The sequence below is a fragment of the Adiantum capillus-veneris genome, chromosome 11 (genome assembly GCF_014529385.1).
Source record: "Adiantum capillus-veneris isolate H3 chromosome 11, ASM1452938v2, whole genome shotgun sequence".
NCBI classification, from domain to species: Eukaryota; Viridiplantae; Streptophyta; class Polypodiopsida; order Polypodiales; family Pteridaceae; genus Adiantum; species Adiantum capillus-veneris.
The window spans coordinates 16,984,678-17,006,310 of NC_140941.1; the positions used below are offsets into that span (position 1 = coordinate 16,984,678).

The following is a 21,633-nucleotide window of genomic DNA, read 5'->3' on the forward strand; positions in this document are numbered from 1 at the left end:
CTTAGGACATGTTCTTTTTATGTGACCCTTAATGCGACAATGAAAACAACGACCTTCCTTAGAATAAGTGCTTTGTTCTTCCGAAGTGATGTATCCTTCTACAATTCCTTGTACTACCTTTTCATATGGAGTAAGCTTAGGTTTAGCAGTTGTGTTAGCCTTACCCTTAGATTCATTGGAAGAATTCTTTGATGAGAGACTGTTGGAAGATTGATTAGAAGAGTTATCATTCTTACCATTCTTACCGTTCTTACCGTTCTACGGGTTCTGAGAAGTCTGCGAGGTACTTGTGGAAGTCTTGTTCTCCTTAGGCTTTCCCTTGTTGTGCTTCATCTCCTGTGCGAGAGCAATCGCTACCGCCTTGTTGAGATCGATTGGATCGAATACCTCGACATCGTACTTGATATACTCGTCCAATCCAAAGAGAAAGCCTCTTTGCGCTCATCATCCGACATGCGTAATTGGGTACCTAGCTACAAAACACGATTAGAAAAAGACATAACCGGCATACCATTTTGCTTGAGAGCGCGCCAATCGTCTTTCAATCGTGCAAGGTACTGAGGTGGCATAAACCGCGCCTTGAGCTTGTCTTGGAAATCAACCCAACTAAAAGAGAGGGGCGTGAAATCGTCGGCTGCCTCTAGGTGCGCGGCTAGCTGTGCCTCTTGCCATGCGTGGTACCAATTGATGGTATCACCGTCAAGGTACATAGCTACCGTCAAAACTTTGCTATTTCTTCTCTACTTAGTTGTCGCAAAATAAGCATTAAATTAATGCAACCAAGAATGAATAACTGTAGCATCCATCTTACCGTCATACTTACTGAAAGTCAACTTTTCTGTAACTGGATGGTTGGAATCGGCGTCGTGGCTTGCACCACTTGACGAACTTCCATGATCTTTGGGTGGTTCGGTCTTTGAGCCTAGCAATTGAGAAATAAATTCTTGATTACGAATCTCCCTTTGAGCTTCTCGCTCGGCGTCCCTTTCTGCTTTTCGTTCATCGTGCTCGCATTCAAGAGCAAGTCGATTTTCTTCTTGTTGGGCCACAAGTTTTGCGTTTCTTTCGTCGCGCTCGCGGTCCTTGGCTGCTTGGTCTACGGCCATTCTTGCAATCCTGTCATCGCGCTCACGGTCCTGAGCAAGGCGCTCGCGTTCTAAAGCAAGGCGCTTGTTTCCTGTCTATCCATCATGGCCATCATCTGCTTGACCATTGCCTCCATAGGGTCTGGTGCACTTGGTGGCGTAGATGGCGAAGGGGGAGGGTTGAAGAAATCATCTCCGGGTGGGGACGAGTCTTCGTCGCCTCTCTCATGCTCATCACATGTATGCGAAGTATCCATTCTGCTTCGGGTGACAACCATGCACTATGATCTTGGGGTCTTAAGCTCGCGAGGAACTTGGGTTCTTGAGGGTCTTGAGGTTCTTGAGGTCCTTGATTCGTGAGAATCTTGGGTTCTTGAGGTTCTTGAGTCTTGAAGGTCTTGGGTTCTTAGGGTTCTTGAGGTTTTCTTTAGCTTGCAAATCGCATTGGAGAAGAATCTTCTCTTCACCCAAGTTCTACTCCTTTCTGTGGGCGCACCTTGCGCTCACACCAAGGTTGCTTTTTCCCACCTCACGTCGATTGGCCGGCCACTAAGTGCACGATCCGCTCTCAATGAGTGAAAAGAGATACAAGGCGAGGCTGGACAAGCCCTTCTTTCTTGGGATTCCAATCACTCTTCAACAAAACACGATTAGGAATCGCCACGCCCAAGTAAACTTGGGTTCGTGCGATTGCAACAAGCAAAAAAATTCTTGTGGTTCTTTCCTTGAGTAATGCAGAACACTTCCAAAGCTCTGATACCAATGTGAGGTGCAATGGAATGAATGTTGTATTTTCTCAAGATTAGTGATCTTTATTGCTCAAGGTTCCTTTTAGTTCTTAGGGAAAGAGAGCTTTCCGTCTTAGGGAGAGTGCTATGATCACGAACAAAGTGAGTGGATATTGTGCGTGCAAGTGAATGAGACTGAGAGAAGGAGAGAAAAGAGATACGACACCCGAGAGGTTGTAAAACCCTCCTCCGAAGGCCCCACTCTCGTCGACGAGAGTGGTCTACTTTGATTGCACAAAGGTGTATAATGCGAATGCAATGGACTGATGCAATGGGACTATGCCGATGACGACGACAGTGGTGACGACGACGACTTGGTGGCTGAAATCTGTGGTCTTCTAACTGCTGATTTTCGGGACTGTTTTGGTGGCTGAAAATGACTGTTTTGGCTGCGTTTTTATGGCTGAAAATAGGGGAACATCTGCAACCAACTTGGGGCTGATCTGCTACTGTGTCATAGGCTGAAAATGCTGTGGTTCTGATGCGGTAAGGGGCTGAAACTGAAAACGCTAATGAGTCTTGCTGCTAGCCAAAAACGCTAGGCTGATCTGAATCTGCAACTCAAAAACGCTGATGGGCTGATGTGAAAAAACGCTAGCAATGCTGAGGAATCTACTGGCGATCACAGGGATCTGCAAGCGCTAGGGTGCTGCTGTTGATGGCGATAGCCTGCTGTGGAAGGGAGAGCCAATGATGGGGTGAGGATGCAAAAACGCTAGAGGGTCATGAGGGGGGGGGTTACTGCTGAGAAGTTGCCTGTTGAGCGGGAAGCTCCTGCTGCCTCTTCTGCCAGAAAGTGCTAACTTGGGTTTGCTTATATATTAACTTCGCAAAATTGCCCTACCTACTTTTGTTGGAAAGTCACTTAAAAATAATAAGTGAAAATAACCAAAAATAGGAAAATAGGCTAAATGCACAGGAAAATTCCCCTAACTGATTCTAATGGATTCTGATGGGAATTCTGATGATCATGCTGTGTGCAACCGGAGGATATGCATCTATGCTAAGTGACTGGACATGCACGGTCTACGAATAGACTCACAAAGGTGCTAGATCACTGCTAATCTAGACTAAGTGGACTGACTGAACCCTGCTGTGGTGTAGTTTGTCCACGGACACATAGGGTTGGGATGTGTCACGTGACACGTGAACTGTCTTGAAGTGAATCTCTGCTGTGTCGCAGTAGAATCTTGACTTAAAGTGTCCAAGTTTTGTTACAATACCTCAATGCACGACTCTGCTCAACTAGATAAACGATGTTCCGTCGGTAACTCTATAAGATGAAGGGACTTCGGGGCTGAATGGATGTTGTTGATGGCCACCAAGGGGTAGATATGGGTCTGATTTGAGAGGAATCAAGGGCTCAATGCTGGGTGCAAAAACGCAAATCTGAAACGCAAAAACACAGTAGATCTAGCCCTTTGTGCAAGGCCGAAAACACAACAGAGACTGGAGCGATATGATGGGCAACAGATGCACGGGCACTGAGGAGAAGGAGAGATGGGCTGCTAGGCACGGCCAGCAGACTGCAGATTTGAGTGCTCTAGGGCTGCAAACACAGATCCAAATGGAGAGGGCGATCAACCAGTAAAAATGCAAGAAATGTGTGGGTGATGGATCTTGCATCAACGACGCTCTGCGTACCAGATTCAAGGATGCCCTCAAAACTTAGGGGAAATGAGTGAGGGAAAGGGTCTTTTAATAGAGGAATGAGTGGCTTGAGTTCCGATGCAACGGCTGTCACAAGGCGGGCACCACGTGCCAATAGAAAAGAACAGACTGAACAACTTTAAGCACTTCAAATAACAACTAAACTGAAATGGAGAGAGAGACGACACGCGACACGGAGTAGCGGAATTCCACCCCAGAGAGTATTGGCCCCAAACCTTGGCACCCCTTTCGGTATTTCTTTATATTGCATCAACACAGTACAAGCCAGTACTCCAAACTCTGCACCTTCGTACTGAAGCATGCCAAAGAATGAGCCCTAGCCTCATATTTAAAGGCCCTTGGCCTGAAAAGCAGTTATAGTAAAAAGCCTTTAAAACTCAAAAGCTTCTGGTTCAAAAGCAAAGCCAAAAAGCTGCCGGCGCAATTTTCGGAATTTGTCTGCTTCCTTAGGGTTAGGGTTAGGGTTTCTGGCAAAAATTAGGGTTTGCAGGTTTTAGGGTTAGGGTTTTGAGAATTAGGGTTTGCAAGTTTTAGGGTTAGGATTTCCAGCATTAGGGTTTCAGCAATTAGGGTTTCCGGCAGACATTAGGGTTTAGGCCCCTCGGCCACATCTGTACATTGACTCCATTCTTTAGGCTTTGACACATCAGCAGTTTGTTACATCTCCCCTTCTTGAAAGAGAGTAATCGTCCGCGATTACAGCATACCTGCAAAACAACTCAAGTTAGCTCAAAAATTTCCGAGGGACAATCAGTTTGCTCTTTTTATTAAGGAGTTAGCTTCTCCTTTCTGCTCTTTTGATCAAGGAGTTAGCTGCTCCTATCGGCTGTTTTGATCAAGGAGTTAGCTTCCCCTTTCGTCCAGATCGGAACTCTTGATATTCCGGCGTAGTAAAATTAGCCATCACACCCAGACCGTATTGATCTTCCTCGGGTGTCTTGATGCACTAAAATTACATACCCAGGCAATCTCATCCAATTAGGAATATTCAGTGGTTGGCACATCACAATGCAACACAAATGCTCACATATGCATGTTACAAGACATAGAAACATAAAGCCACCGATGAACACTCCTCCCGCATAACCTAACAAGGTCCGGGCTGGGAGATATTCAACAACTACCTCATCACTCCTCCCGCATAACCTAAAAAGGTCCGGGCCGGGAGATATAGAGGCCTTTTACAACCAAACGCCCCCCAGACCGCAGCCTGCGTCGTTTGGAGGTGCTGAGAGTAACCACTGCTCAGACTTCTTAATACTCCTCCCGCATAACCATCCAGGTCACGGCCGGGAGTCACAACAACAATTATTTTACAAGCATACAACCAAACGCTCCCCAGGCATCGGCCTGCGACGTTCCGAGGTTTAAACAATACCAAAACAGTATTTATCACTTCTCCACCCGGGAGTAAAATCACCAATCATTGAAACCAGTATCAAACCAGAGTCAAACAATTCAAATCGGCACCAAAACAGGTTCAAAACAGATACCATCCATTTCAAACAAAGTTTCAAACAATACTTTCTTAAACAAAGTTCAAAAGTATCTAACTATAAAACAACTAGAGAGTTCATTCAGGCTTTTGTTCGGACAACCGAACTTTGAGGACGACTTGCTTGCCCTTCTACATCACGGTGATGGTTCGGTTCCGGACTTGGAGAGTCGCATCATTCTTGTCATGCCACGGCATGCCTAATAGAACGTCACAATTGCCCAACTTCATGATGTGGAAATCAGCTTTTCCATGATAATCTTGAATAGTCACTGGAAGAGCGCCAATGAGCGGTACTACTTTCTGAGTTTGCCCTGTGGCTAGCTCAGCTTCAATTTCTCCACCCTCTGCATCATAATCAAAGTGCATCTGCTTTAAGAATTATGGATGGATAAAGTTCTCTGTAGCTCCGGGGTCAAAGAAAATAAGGGCTTTGAAACCATTGACTTTGCCATATGCTCGACACAATTCGTTTGTACTCTCAAGGCGTATGCCATAAAAATATCAAGAACTAGTCCAATGGCGGGTCTAGCTCTCTTAGCAGGAGATGGCGTCGGGGTTCTGTCGACCGATGGTGCGGGCGTTGGCTCCTCTGGTCTATCAGTGCGTTTGGGACAATTAGAATGATTATGCCCTGTTTGAAAGCATCCAAAGCATCGGCCTTCTTGTAGTAAGGTGTCTCGTTGTTGAGGCGTCAAACGAAGCCTTTGCGGTTGATTTTCACGAGACTCTCGAGAATTTGTTCATTGTTGCCGAGAGTTGTGGTTAGTGGCCGGAGATTCTTCTATGGTAAACTCTAGCTTTCCCTTCATCAGTTTGTAGCCGACCGCGGCATGGTCCATAAGTTCTTGCATGGTAGAGACTTGCTTGGATAGACAATATTCCTGCAATGGTGATGGTAGTCCAATGGTGTATCGCTCGCATTGGGCCTCCAAGGGAACAAATCTAAAGAAGGACACCGGAAGGTACACATCGAGAAACCTTTGGTTATATTCGTCCATGGTTTCAATGGCAAGCATTTTCAAGTTGCCCCATTCTGCCAAAATCCGCACTTCAAACATAGAAGTCATGTAACTACGTGCAAAAACTGTCTTGAAAGCTTGCCAGGTCCTTGGAGCATGCGGTTGTGTCGCGATTGGACTCCACCATTGCATAGCATTATCTTTAAGAAATCCCGCTGCTCGAGAAATCTTGGATTCTTTTGTATAGTTTCCTAAAGCATAGATGTTGTCGAATTGCTGTAGGAACTGCAATGCTTTCTTGCGATCTTTCACCCCGGAAAAAGTGAAAAATTTACATATCCCGGGCATGGATAATAAGGATATCCATATGGGCTCCAACCATTGTAGCCTGGTGGCGGTGGCGGTGGTGGTGGTGGAGGTGGGGGGAATGGCTGTGACAAAGGCAGTTGCACTGGATCAGGGTCAAATGGCTGCACCATATTCCTGAAGACTCCCCTAATCGAAACAGACGGCTGAGAAGGTTGCCGGTTGGAAGCTCTCGTACTTTCTGGTGCCGAAGGAGGAGGTACCACCTGGGGCATCAGAGAGGGTAACATGTAGTTCAAAACCTTGCAACGTTGGAAGATTCTGCTGAGGATGCCGTGAAAGAATGTCGTGAAGCTCGTTGAGCAGAAACTGCAAATATTCTGTTGAATCCATGAATTCCAAGTATTGGGTTCTTAATTGGCTTATGCCCTATAAGACACTACGGCGAAGACGGGAGCGCGCACGATGAGCGATGAAGTAAGGGTGGGAGTGGCTAATAAGTCCGGGTTGGAGGGTTGGAGGGCGAAGATATCCTCGAATAAAGCTCTGTCTGCTCTTTTGTGGGACCGGTACGCTTTCAGAAAAGCACACGCCTGATGCTCTGATACCACTGTCACAAGGCGGGCACCACGTGCCAATGGAAAAGAACAGACTGAACAACTTTAAGCACTTCAAATAACAACTGAACTGAAATGGAGAGAGACGACACGCGACACGGAGTGGCGGAATTCCATCCCAGAGAGTATTGGCCCCAAACCTTGGCGCCCCTTTCGGTATTTCTTTATATTGCAGGTTTTAGGGTTAGGGTTTCCAGCATAAGGGTTTCAGCAATTAGGGTTTCTGGCAGACATTAGGGTTTAGGCCCCTCGGCCACATCTGTACGTTGACTCCATTCTTTAGGCTTTGACACGTCAGCAGTTTGTTACAACTGCCATCCAGTAAATGAGTACTAGTGCAACTTCTTCAGACGAGCTTTCTCTACCATAGATCACATCTTTGTTTTGCGTTGCTTGATCGATGAGGCCAAGCCGTGGAGAAGCAGCTATATTGCTGCTTTGTGGATTTCCGCAAAGCTTTTGACACAATGCAACAAGAAACTTTTTCAGCGCCTATAGGGATTGGAGGTTCCAGCACAGATGATATGGGCCATATATGCTTTATATGAGCAAATGACAGGACGAGTTGGATGCCCCCAAGGCCTCTCAGATACCATTGCTAGCACCATTGGTGTGAAGCAAGGGTGACCCCTTTCACCATGCTGTTTGGGCTCTACATCAACAAGATCTCTGATTTTGTACTCAAAGTTGGAGGGCAAGGGACCGAAGCACGTACCCAGTACATATTGTGCTTTCTAATAATGATATTGTCTTGATCTCTCAGTCACGGGAGGGGCTACAATTCCATCTTGACGCTCTTGATGATTTTCGCACACAACGAGGTATGAGTAAATCTTGGTAAAACCAAGGTCATGATCTTCCACACATTCAGAGGAATTAGACACGGCACAATATTCACAACAACTATGTCACGTGACACATCCAACCCTATGTGTCCGTGGACAAGCTACAGCATGACGAGGGTTCAGTTCAGTCAAGTCAGTCTAGAATAGGAAGTGATCTGGCACCTTTGTGAGTCTGGTGCATGTCCAGACACTTAGATTAGAAGTATATCCTCTGGTTGCACACAGCATGATCATCCGATTTCCATCAGAACCCATTAGGAGCATTTTTACATTGCATAGACCTGTTTTCCCTATTTTTGACATTTTCGCTTATTATTTTTAACTGACTTTTGTTGGGAACTAGGTAGGGACAATTTCATAAGTTTGTATATAAGCAAACTAGCGCTAGCACTTTCTAGCAAAAGAGGGAGCAGGAGGAGCACTTGCTCAACATGCAACTTCTCAGCAAGACCAACCCCCGCAACTAACCTAGCGTTTTCAGCCCAACTGAGAAGCTAGCGTTTTTGCAAGACAGATCAGCCGTGGCGTTTTGTACAGCAGATCGGCCCCGGCGACCCCAGAAGACAGCAGATTCCCAGCGTTAGCAAATTTCCACCGCAGGAAGCAGAATTCAACCTAGCGTTTTTGGTTTGCAGATCATCCTCAGCGTTTTGCAATTCCATCGCGACAGATTCAGCCCTAGGACCAGCGTTTTCAGTTTTCAGCACATAGACTCCGAAGAACAAGTCCTGAACCTCACAGATCTCACCTTCCCGCAACAGATCCTCGCCGCACGGTCAGATCCTGCATAGTTTGCAGATTCCGCCGAGAAGACGCAGATTTCAACATCTACATTTTCAAAGCGTCGTCATTGACATCGTCACCGACATAGAGTCAGAATTTAGTAGAGAAAAATTTGCAGATTTGAGCCCTTAGCATTTTCAGATTTCAGCCCGTCTCGTTGTCATTCATCGTCGTTGACATCGTCGGCAAGTCCAAAGCATTGTAGAGATTTGTGCAATCAACAGTAGACGCTCTCGCCATAGAGAGTGGGGCCTTCGGAGGAGGGTTTTGACAACATTCTGGTGTCGCATTCTTCTCTCTCTATCTCTCAGTCTCATGTATCTTCATTCACAGTGTTCACCTATTGTTTGTGTCCATTGCACCCTTTCACTAAAGGAACGGAAGGCTCTCCCTTCCGTAAGTAAAAGGAACCTTGAGCACAATTCGGAGCACTCATCTTGAGCAAAGTTCAACATTCACTTCCGTTGCACCTTACATTGGTATCAGAGCTTTGGCAGTGTTCTGTATCACTCAAGGAAAGAACCACATGAATTTTTTTTGCTTGTTGCGATCGCACGTAACCCAAGTCTTCTTCGGCGTGTCGATTCCTAATCGTGTTTTGAAGAGTGATAGGAAACCCAAGAAAGAAGGGCTTGGCTAGCCTCCCCTTCTTTCTCTTTTCACTCATTGAGAGCGGACCGTGCACTTAGCGGCCGGCCAATCGACGTGAGGTGGGAAAAAGCAACCTTGGTGTGAGCGCAAGGCCGCCAAGGAATGCGCCCGCGGAAAAGAGCAGAACTCGGGTGAAGAGAATATCCTTCTCCAACACTGAAGGCAAGCGAAAGACGAACCTCAAGACCCTCAAGAACCTCAAGACCCTCAAGAACCCAAGAACCCAAGACCCACAAGAACCCAAGTTCCTCGTGAACTTAGGAACCCAAGACTTCAGTGGATGGTGTGGGGGAGCAGGAGAGAGAGCCCACTTGCTGTCCTGTGCAATGAGAGTGAAGGAGAAGAGGAGAGAGGCGCTGAAGAAGCACACGCAGAGAAGAACGTGAGAGAGAGAGAGAGAACGCTCGTTGGATTCTGGGAAAAGTCACGCTATTTTCTTTTGGGCTTCACATTTGAGTATATGAGTAAGTGACTAGGGGGCCATTCACACTTGGGCCCTCTCACTTATAAGTCTTTTAACTTATAAGTTAATAAGTACAAGGCACTTAGGCCTTTATTCCCTAACAACCTCCCACCTAAAGGCAATGTACCTTGGGAGATCAAAGAATCAACTAACTATGATACATCAGCTGATCATGCACTTACTCATCCAACACCCATCATCTGTCGGCAATATGCAAACCGCTCTGCTGGAAGACTCTTGGTCAAAAGATCTGCAGGATTGTCATCTGTGTGCACCTTGACAAGTGTAATGCTCTTGTCATCAAGCACACTCCTGTTAAAATGATACTTCACCTCTATGTGCTTTGTCTTGGCATGAAAAACAGGACTCCTTGCAAGCATAATAGCACTCTGACTATCACAGTGTAGCACAGGAACCGGTGACTTGATGCCAAGCTCTTCTACCAAACGCATGAGCCACAAAGCTTCTTTGCATGCCTCAATGGCAGTCAGCTCTTCTTGGCATTTCCCTTGTCCTTTGCATCAGTTTCAGCACCCTTGTTCTTCTCTTTCTTCCACTCATAGCATTCCCGTTTATAATGCCCTTTCTTTCTACAATGATGACACACAACATCTTTCCTACGAGATTTGCTGCGTGCCCTGTCCTTACTGTCAGATTTCTCCCTCTGTTGAGACCTGCCTCTCAAGTGCAATGCATTAGAAGACCCACCTGTGGTGTTCTTCCTGTTCATCTCTTCCATCAAGAGAGAACTCTCTACATCTGCATACTTAAGTGACGCACTTGAGTTACTAAGAGCTGTCCGGAATACATCCCAACTCTCCGGCAATGTGCATAGCAGAAAAGTAGCTTTGAACTCCTCATCAATCGTGAATTTCAGCTCTGTCAGTTGGCTGAAAATAGAATTGAATTCATTGAGGTGCACTGATATGTGCGTGCCCTCCTTCATGCGGAGATCCATAAGCTTCTTAAGCCAATACACTTTACTAGCAGCACTCTGCTGTGCATACAACTCGTCTAAACGCTTCCACATGCCCCATGCTGTCTGCTCATTCTCTACATTGAAGAGTAAATTGTCAGACACCGAAAGCATGATCGTGGAGCGAGCCAACTCGTCCACTTCTTCCCATTCTTCAACCTCCATATCAACCGGTTTCACACCCTGTAACTTAATAGGTTTCGTCTGTTTCTTCTGCAACATCACATTATAACATTGCTTCTTCCATATAGCAAAGTTATGGGCACCTTCAATCTTGCGAATGTGCAACAAATTGCCACTTTCACTGCTAGAAGCCATTCTGAGTGATTGCAAACACTGAAACCCTGTTTTGCCGACCTAAACACGCCCAAATGTGCGCAATCGGGCAAAAAACAGCTTGCTGTTACAGAAAAACAGCGAGCAAATTTCACACGAAATCACCCCAAAACGGCGTACGTTCACTGCCAAACCCTTACCAAAGGTTTCCACAGGGTGTATACATCATTTGCTTGCTGAAATTCCCTGTTTTAGGGCAAAAATCAGACCTGTAAACACCTGTTTTGCTGAATTTTCAGAACCTCGTTGGTGGAAACACCTGTAAGATTGACCTGTGAGACTTGCCCTAAGGAAATTGCATCAAATTGACCCCGAAATTGGTCAATTTCAGCAGAAATAGGCTGCTGTTCGCCAGTTTTTGAAACCCTAATTTTGGGGAAACTGTCACCGGAGGTCGATTCTACACGGTGAGAGGATCCCTTCGCGACAGAGTTGATCGAAAACGGTTGAAAATCCTTCCCGCAGCGAGCAAGAACAGAATTCTGATCTGTGTTGCGAAAATGGCTCTCTTGGAAACCCTAAAGCTCTGATACCATGTGTGGGGGAGCAGGAGAGAGAGCCCACTTGCTGTCCTATGCAATGAGAGTGAAGGAGAAGAGGAGAGAGGCGCTGAAGAAGCACACGCAGAGAAGAACGTGAGAGAGAGAGAGAGAACGCTCGTTGGATTCTGGGAAAAGTCACGCTATTTTCTTTTGGGCTTCACATTTGAGTATATGAGTAAGTGACTAGGGGGCCATTCACACTTGGGCCCCCTCACTTATAAGTCTTTTAACTTATAAGTTAATAAGTACAAGGCACTTAGGCCTTTATTCCCTAACAGATGGTCATCACTTGAAGCGGAATGAATACTTCGCTTGGAGGTGATGAGCATGAGAGAGTCGAAGAAGAATTTTCCCCACCAGGAGGTTTTTCCAACCCTTCCCCTTCCCCATCTACAACAAGGATTGCACTAACTCCTATGGAGGAGTTCGATAAGATGATGATGGGCACAAAGTTAAAACGCAAAGCAAGAAATGCAGAAAGAAAAGCAAAAATAGAGCGTGAACACGAAGAAAGAATGGTAGCAGAGCATGAGCACAACGAAAGGAAAGCCGCCTTGTTCCAATTCTTTTCTCAAGTGCAGACGCAGATGCAAGAGATTCGGGAAAAGGAGACTCTCTCCATCTCTTCTTCTCCAAAGCATAATACACAGGATTTGCATGATGACAAGCATGATGATTTGCATAATGATCACGATGTGATTTCTCACGAGCATGATGGTTTCCATGATCAAGATGTGATTTCTCACAAGCATGATGATTTGCACGAAGATAATGTGATTGTTCCCAAGGATGATGTGTTAGTTGATACTTTTTCTAGTGAAGCTAACCTCATTGCAGATTCGATCAATCATGAAGAACCAATCTTGGCTCTCGAGTCGAGGTCTAAAGACCCCCCTCAGGAAGAACCCCCTCATAAAGAACCCCCTCAAGAAGAACCGATCTTAGCCCTCGAGCCTAGGTCTCAAGAACCCCCACAAGAAGTACTATGTGTTCGCATGATTAGTCAGCACGCATTGTTCGAGTGTTTCATTCGTGATGGTTTCCTGTATTTTAGTCAGCGTCTTTATGTGATCCCTTTTCATAGGCATGCCATATTGTACGTTGAGCACGATTCACTCATGAATGAGCACAGATGTATGTGGATGATTCATGAAAAGATGAAATGTTTGCATTCAAGAAATTTACATTCCATGTCTCTTCCTTGGCACGACACAATCGAAGAAAGAGCACAAGAAAGATTGAGCGTCAAGCATAGGTATGTCCATTGTGATTTGCCACAGTTGATTGATTTAGATCAGAAAGACAAATTTCAATCTCATTGTTTGTGTGTGTTTGATGAACGGTTTGGCACTCCGTCACTTTGTTCATTTGCATCAAATGCACAGTTTGTTTAAGGAATAGTATTTTTCCAGTCACTTTACATGGAATGGATATGTTCCTGTTTTGTGTTGGAAGTGGTTTCAGGAATTTTCAGCCTCGGAGATTCTTGAAGAAGGTAGACGCATGACTCTTGACGAAGTTGAAGCATTGAAAGAGCCACAGAAGACTTTGTGTCGCTTTCGGTGCGGCCCAAAGAAGCAAGCGTTGCAGACCTTTATGAAGTTCAAGTACCGCATGACCCACGCATCAGAGTTGGCCGGCGAAGAGTCCTTTCCAGGATTCCAAATGCAATTGGTGATCTCCCTCAACGCCATACAGTTTGGTATCAATACCTCACTTTGAAAAGGAGGGGATGTCACGTGACACATCCAACCCTATGTGTCCGTGAACAAGCTACAGCATGACCAAGGTTCAGTTCAGTCAAGTCAATCTAGAATAGGAAGTGATCTGGCACCTTTGTGAGTCTGTTCGCAGACCGTGCATGTCCATACACTTAGATTAGATGCATATCCTCCGGTTGCACACAGCATGATCATCAGATTTTCATCAGAACCCATCAGGAGCATTTTTACAGTGCATAGACCTATTTTCCCTATTTTTGACATTTGTCACTTACTATTTTTAAGTGACTTTTGTTGGGAACTAGGTAGGGCAGATTTCATAAGTTTGTATATAAGCAAACTAGCGCTAGCACTTTCTGCCAAAAGAGGGAGCGAGAGCACTTGCTCAACAGGCAACTTCTCAGCAAGACCAACCCCCGCAACTGACCTAACGTTTTCAGCCCAACTGAGAAGCTAGCGTTGTTGCAAGACAGATCAGCCCTGGCGTTTTGTACAGCAGATCAGCCCGGGCGACCCCAGAAGATAACAGATTCCCAATGTTACCAGATTTCCACCGCAGGAAGCAGAATTCAGCCTAGCGTTTTTTGTTTGCAGATCATCCTCGGCGTTTTGCAATTCCATCGCGACAGATTCAGCCCTAGGACCAGCGTTTTCAGTTTTCAGCACATAGACTCCGCAGAACAAGTCCTGAACCTCGCAGGTCTCACCTTCCCGCAGCAGATCCTCGCCGCGCGGTCAGATCCTGCGTGTTTGCAGATTCAACCGGGAAAACGCAGATTTCAGCATCTGCATTTTCAGTGCGTCGTCGTCGTCAACGACATCGTCCATAGAGTCAGAATTCAGCAGAAAAAGATTTGCAGATTTCAGCCCTTAGCATTTTCAGATTTCTGCACGTCTCGTCGTCAACCTCGTCGGCAAGTCCAAAGCATTGTAGAGATTTGTGCAATCAATAGTAGACCGGTCTCGCCATAGAGAGTGGGGCCTTCGGAGGAGGGTTTTGACAACATTCTGGCGTCGTATTCTTCTCTCTCTATCTCTCAGTCTCATGTACCTTCATTCACAGTGTTCACCACTTTGTTCGTGTCTATTGCACCCTCTCACTAAAGGAATGGAAGGCTCTCCCTTCCGTAAGTAAAAGGAACCTTGAACACAATTCGGAGCACTCATCTTGAGCAAAGTTCAACATTCACTTCCCCTGCACTTTACAAGCTGGAGGGAGAGTGGAGGTGGTAGAGTCATATGTATATCTAGGGGTTACCTTCGTCAGTCCTCTCAGGTGCTTCACCATGGCTCGGGTTGTCTCAGATAGCCTCACCCAAGGATATGCACCACTGGCTATGCTAGAGCGGGGAATCGGGATGCCACTCAACACACTTTCACAAGCCTCGCACCAAAGGTCTTCGACAGTTTGGTAACACCGGGTATGATGTACGTTGTTGCACTATGGGCTCCAAGCCGATTAGAGCACACATGGACCCAGATAGAGAGACCCCAAATTTGTATGCTATCTTGGATGATCCACAATAAGCATATAGTATCACATGATATTGTTCGAGCAAAGATGGTGACCCCACCTATGCAATTCAGAGAATGCGAGAGATACCTGCAAACACACTCACACGAAGGGCTTTTGAGGCCTCTAGAAAATATGTTTGTGTCAATGCGTAGAGCTTGTTAAGAGGATCAACTTTGCCTTCTATCGCATATCCATATTCTCAACCGTCGAAGAGATTTTTAAAAGTCTCTTCAACAACAAAAAAAAAGGTCAAAACGCATGTTTTTAGAGCTTTTTAGGGCAAAACCGAACTCCTTTTTCTCTTGCAAGTGATCTTATGACTTATGCCCTGTAGACAGAGCGATGAAGACGGGAGCATACCCGATGTGCGATGAAGTAAGGGTGGGAGTGGCTCATAAGTCCGGGGTCTGGACACGAAAATTCTTTGATAGAATTTCCAGTAAATTTTGGAAGCGCCAAAGTGCTATGTCTGCTCTTTGGTAGGACAGGTATGCTTTGAGAAAAGCACACGCCTGAAACTCTGATACCATTGCAACACACCTGGACACCCCAAGTCTGTAATCTGTCACGACACACGAAAGAATCACTTAAAAAACTTCACAAACTTTTATCACAATCAATAGAGTCGACAAGCCCAGCATAGTTCTGTGCCCAGAGGTATTCGCCCCAAAATCTAGCGCCCCTTTTCGTATTTATTTTTATATTAATGCTTGAGCAAAGTTACAAAGTGCAAGAGTCCTCTCTGCCCAGCTGCTCGTCAGCAAGTCTAAGACGGAAGGCCCTCTCCATACATATTTAAAGGCCCCATGGGCTCTCAAAAGCAATACATAAAAAGCTTCAAAATAAAAATCTTATGGGCCCAAAAGCTGCCATCGAAAAACACGGAAAATCCGTACGCTGTGCCACATCAGCACATGTCAGCACATTTTGCGAAAATCCGTACGACTTGCCACGTCAACATGTCAACACGTTTTTCGAGATTCCGTATAGCCATCTACGCCATCAGCTGTCCATGTCATCAATTTGTGACAAAGAGTCACTTTAATAATAACATGCCTGCGAGAGGTGGTTCACACGTAGTTTGGGGAAAATGAGTCCATGCAGTGAGAATGCTTATGCTTAGTGCTAGGTATTGATGCTAATGCTAAAGGGTTGTGCAATCAGAGAGTATGCAGCTATTCTAAGTACCTGGACATGCACGTTCTGCGTACAAGCTCACAAAGGTGCCAAAACACTTCCTAGGCTGACCTAAACCCTAGAAGTAAATGCAGCTTGTCCACATGCACATAGGGTTAGATGTGGACGTGACTGTTACTAACATGTCGTCGGTCCCATTGCAGCTATAATACGCGTACTTTATTTATAATACAGGATGTCCCGTATTGAAACGAACAGTATGTCTCATAACGTTTTCTATTCTAGCATTTTTCTACTCAAAACATATTCTATTCTAACGTCTTTTGCTAGTTGATCAAGTGTGTTTAGAGCTTCATGGTGCCTATTTATGTCTGCTATGATTAAACATTGAAGAGTCATTGAGGAGGTGCATGACCCATTTCATTTGTCCTTATTAAGGCCTCACTCTGCAGAGCATCTAGATGTTGAGTCTAAGAGCACAGGACCACAGGTCCCTCCGGAGTTGTACTTTGCAATGATCAATGATAAAGAAATACCGAAAGGGGCACTAGTCTTTGGGGCCAATGCTCCTGGGCGTGGAACTCCGTTGTGCCGTGTCGACTCTCTCTCTATCTCTATTGAAGTTCAATGATTTTGAAGTTTCTGTTCGTGTGTCACCATTGATTTCTTGCTTGGGGTGTCCAAGCATGTTACGCTAAGCGTGCACTTCGATATGGTATTAGAGCTTGAGGCTTTCGGATACGAGGTGTGCTGATGCAAGGAGGTTGTGGAGGGGATCATTTGTGTTTGAGCTTAATGCTGTTGAACTGCTTGCTTGTGGGACTCTGCTTTTGAGCGTCCCTTGTAAAGTTTATCAGAGCCCCTAGGGCCTCACTCTGCAAAGCATCTAGATGCTGAGTATAAGAGCATAGGTCCCTCCGGAGTTGTACTTTGCAATGATCAATGATAAAGAAATACCGAAAGGGGCACTAGTCTTTGGGGCCAATGCTTCTGGGCGTGGAACTCCGCTGTGCCGTGTCGACTCTCTCTCTATCTCTATTGAAGTTCAATGATTTTGAAGTTTCTGTTCGTGTGTCACCATCGATTTCTTGCTTGGGGTGTCCAAGCCTGTTACGCTAAGCGTGCACTTCGATATGGTATTAGAGCTTGAGCCTTTCGGATACGGGGTGTGCTGATGCGAGGAGGTTGTGGAAGGGAAGAGGTGGAGCGAGGGCAAGCGCAGGCAAGTAGGTCTGAAGCATGGTACTATCAAGGCTAGCGATCTACCTTGCTCTCTGTATCTACCAACCGGCGCTCGACATTATTAGATTAGTTGTTTTTAAAATGGTACCTTTGGGTTTTTTTTTAAATTACGAAAGATATGAAGCCTGCGTGAACAAGGCAACAATCTAGAGGAGAATTGATTGTTCAAGAGGAGAGAAAGCTACAAAGAGAGTTTGCGTGTGTGTGTGTGTGTTGGTGTCCTCTCTGCATTAATGCTCTCTATCTCTCTTTCTAAGAGCCATCATTTTTCTCATAACGCACTCTCTTAGGGAAGCACATTATGATAACACAGAGACTAACCACCTTGGAGGTGATTCACACACATGTAGTACGTGGGGAGGTTTATACAGAATTTTTACCCAACTTGGAGGTTATTACCCATTGGACCAACAATCGAGTTGTGGACTCTTGATATGGAGGATCTTTTTTGTGTGGCCTAAACCTCAAAAATGGCTCCCCCATGCTTGAATGCTGGTGACAAGCTCATCAAAGACAACTATGCACATTGGAAATTGATCATGTTAGTTTTCTATGCAAAGGCTTGTGAGTTGTTGTTGTTTTTGTGAGAGCTATTTCACTAACATGTCAAACCAGCTTGGTGCCCCTGGCATAGCTAAGGGATTTAAAATACTACATTTCCTATGTTAATGGCACAATCATTCACAATACCAACATAGGTCATTCATTGTCGCACTTGGATCAAGATAACGACATTGCCCATTACAGATCCGACGTGGGTAGTCTCTCCCGTTAATTTAAACCAAGAAGACAGGAAACTTGTGGATGGCCAGTGCTATGCTCCTTGAATTTCGCAGTTACAACATGGGACACACGGAATACTTACGCATAACAATGCTAATTGCAAATGAGTCAATAGAAAATAAGTTCAAGCTCACATTTTTTCAAAGAAGACAGTTTACTCAAACAAGCAAAGCAAACTTATTAAACAGCTTCACAGTGCCATAAAAATTTTGAAATGAAAACACCTCAATAATTTTCGATGCAGCAATGCACAATGATATGATGCTACTCTGCACCATGACGAGTTAAGATCTGGGTTCAAGCATGGCAGAGGGCATGAAAACATGGTTTTGAAAGGCTAGCACTTCCAGAACATAATCGAGAAAGGGTTTAAGGTCAGAAAGAACGCAACTTTTGGAGAATATGCCCCAACAGCTTTGTTACAAAACACGTTCTCTCTGCCGATAAGAAAGGACAGCACAGGGAGAAAAAGAGAAGGGCAAGAAGCGGTACCTTCTGGATGAGCTCTGTGGTGACATTATGAGCTGGGTAGGACCCCATGTGGGGCTGCATCTGGTGCTGCTGCATAGTGAGAGAAAAAAAATGGGGCGGAATGAGCGCGCGCACGACTGTAGGCTCGAAAAGGAGTTAAGCCCACCACCGGAATCCGACAAAGCGAGGTGGGTTTCGGAGATGGGACTGTGTCACTGTGTGTGTAGGTGTATGTCGCTTTAGCAGGAGCTAGCAATGGGGCTAGCTCTTGTTCGCTTGTCTCTGTTCCTCGGGCCACTTATTTTGGCACAACGACACCAATCGATGTGGACTAGACCTGAGGGTTTGGACTCTGGATAAAGCGTCACCTTAGAATTAGGGGGCATTCAGACTCCAAAAGAGTGCAAACCTGGAGCAGGTTCAAAACTTAGATTAGCCAAAGAAAACCTGTAAAAAGTACAAGGAGATAGTTCAAAAATCTTGCAATTTTGGAAAATCTTATTAGAACTTCCGGTTTGGATCTTGGGAGGAGGAACTAGATTGCCTCATTAGCTGCGTTCGCATTGAATGAAGATTGAGCAAAATATTGGAAACTATATACGCCATTTCAACCGTTCTCAAATGAAAAAAAAATGATTATTTGATGCTATTAATTATGTCTAAGATATTTATTAATTGGGGAGAGAGAGAGAGAGAGAGAGAGAGAGAGATTTTATCAAAGCATGTTAGATTTTTTAACCTCAGAGTGTGTTTGGGATACATATTGTCGTGCTTCAAAGGTGTCCTCACAAAAATGGAATACCGATCGTAGTGCTTCAGAGGGGTACCTTGCAGAAAACCACAAGGAGGGTTAGAGTTTTGTCAAGCTCAATGTTCATGATCCACGACAGCAGCGTGCAATTTTTAGTGTATTGGCGATAGACATTGAATCGTGCATATATCACCATCTTGCATAGAGCCACATGCCTTCAAGATGCATGCATAGGTGATTGCATATGGACAAAGGCCCTCACTTTGCATCCACTGAGAATAGCTGAGAGCTTTCCATCCCTGGTCCTATTATGTGTATCTTGCAATAAGTTAACACCATTCCGAATAGTAAGCTCCTCAAGAACCTGCAGAAAACAACCCAGAGCTCCCGGTGCGGCCTTTTGTCGGGAATATTGTGCAATCATAGCGTTCCAAGATACAACATCCTACACCACATTTGGCATATATATCGACCAACGCATCGCCAAGCACGGCAATTTTGTGCAACAGCCCCTATTACAGACAATTTTCAAGCCCATATCGGCATCTTGCGTACAACAAGATGCACACGTATGTGATTGCATCTGGAGAGAGGCCCCCGCTTTGCAACAACCGAGAGCTTTTTGGCCCTGTTCTTGTTGTACATATCCCACAATCAGTTAACATCGTTCCGAATAGTAAGCTCCTCAATCACTTGCAAAAAACAGCACAGAGCTCCCATCGCGGCTGTTGTTGGGCATATCCTGCAATCATAGCATTCCAAAAGACAACATACCGCACCACATTTGGCATAGATATTGACCAAGGCAGTGCCAAGCACATCAGTTTTTTGCAACAGCCCCTACTAAAGGGAATTTTCAAGCCAATATTGGCATCTTGCGTACAACCACATGCCTTCAAGATGCATGCGTATGTGATTGCATTTGGAGAGAGGCCCCCGCTTTGCATCCACTGAAAACAACCGAGATCTTTTTGGCCTTGTTCCTGTTGTACGTGTCCTGCAATCAATGCACTCCAGGAGACGGCATTTGGGACACGAAGCTCCTCGTGCACATTTTGTGTTGTCTGAAGTGCACCACATTTAGCATATGTATTGACCAAAGCATTGCCAAGCACGGCAATTTCTTGCAATAGCCCTTGACTAACAATATGATAGTGAATTTTTAAGCCCACATCAACATCTTGCGTAGATGCCTCCGTAGGTGATTGCATCTATGGCTACGAAGGTGATTGCATCTGCTGACTCGCATGACTTCAAGCTGCCTACGTAGGTGATTGCATCTATGGCTGCGTACTTGATTGCATCTGTCGACCCACATGCCTTCTAGATTCATGTGTAGGTGTAGTTGATTGCATATGGAGAGAGACCCTGCCTACGATTGCATCTGCTATCCCGCATGCCTTCGAGATGCCTGCACACAGGCATAGGTGATTGCATTTGGAGAGACCCTACCTACCATCGAGACATGAAGCTTCTCAGGCAGTTTTTGTGGCTTTTGAAGTGCACCACATTTAGCATATGTATTGACCAAGGTATTTCCAAGCACGAGAACTTTTTGCAACAGCCCTTGACTAACAATATCATAGCAAATTTTTAAGCCCGTATCAACATCTTGCATACAGCCACATGGTTTCAAGATGCACGTGTATATGACTTTATCTGGACAGTGGCCCTCGTTTTGCATTCGATAAAAATAGCCGAGAGCTTTTTGTCCTTGCTCTTGTTGTGCGTATCTTACAATCAATGCACTCCAAGAGACGGTATTCGGGACAAGAAGCTCCTCAAGCACGTTTTGTGCTTTCTCAAATGCACCACATTTAGCATACGTATTGACCAAGGCCTGCTCTTTGCATCCGGTGAAAACAATTGAGTGCTTTCTAGCCCTGCTCTTGTTGTGTGTATCTCGCAATCAATGCACTCTAAGAGACGGCATTCGGGACAGGAAGCTCCTTAGGCACGTTTTGTGCTTTCTGAAATGCACCACATTTAGCATACATATCGACCAAGGCATTGCCAAGCACAAAAATTTCTTACAACAGCCCTTGACTAACAATATCAGAGTGAATTTATAAGCCCATATCAACATCTTGCGTAGAGCTGCATGCCTTCATGATGCCTATGTAGGTGATTGCATCTATGGCTGCATAGGTGATTGCATCTGCTAACCCACATGCCTTCAAGATGGTTGCGTAGGTGCTTGTATCTCTAACCCGCATGCCTTCTAGATGCATGCGCAATCATAGTTGATTGCATCTAGAGAGTGACCCTGCTTGCGATTGTATCTCCTGACCCACATGCCTTCGAGATGCTTGCGTAGGCGTACGTGATTGCATCTGGAGAGACCTTGCCTGCCATTGAGACAGAAAGCTCCTCAGGCACGTTTTGTGCTTTCTGAAGTGCACCACATTTAGCATATGTATCGACCAAGGCATTGCGAAGCACGAGAATTTTTAGCAACAACCCTTGAATAACAATATCAGAGCGAATTTTTA

General features: G+C 45.3%; 1 protein-coding gene across 3 annotated transcripts in view; it reads right to left on the reverse strand.

Annotated features, from left to right (window-relative positions):
- LOC147446936 (uncharacterized) overlaps window positions 1–18,697 on the reverse strand; it is a 51,960-nt gene extending 33,263 nt beyond the window's left edge. Inside the window, exon 1 of one of the 3 annotated variants that reach the window (XM_086522870.1) lies at window positions 18,412–18,697. In XM_086522870.1, the coding sequence (XP_086378996.1) occupies window positions 18,412–18,486 (75 nt within the window). In that variant the 5' untranslated portion in view covers window positions 18,487–18,697. The other 2 variants (XM_086522872.1, XM_086522871.1) reach the window with 2 other exon arrangements.
- Between the last annotated feature and the right edge of the window lie 2,936 nt (window positions 18,698–21,633).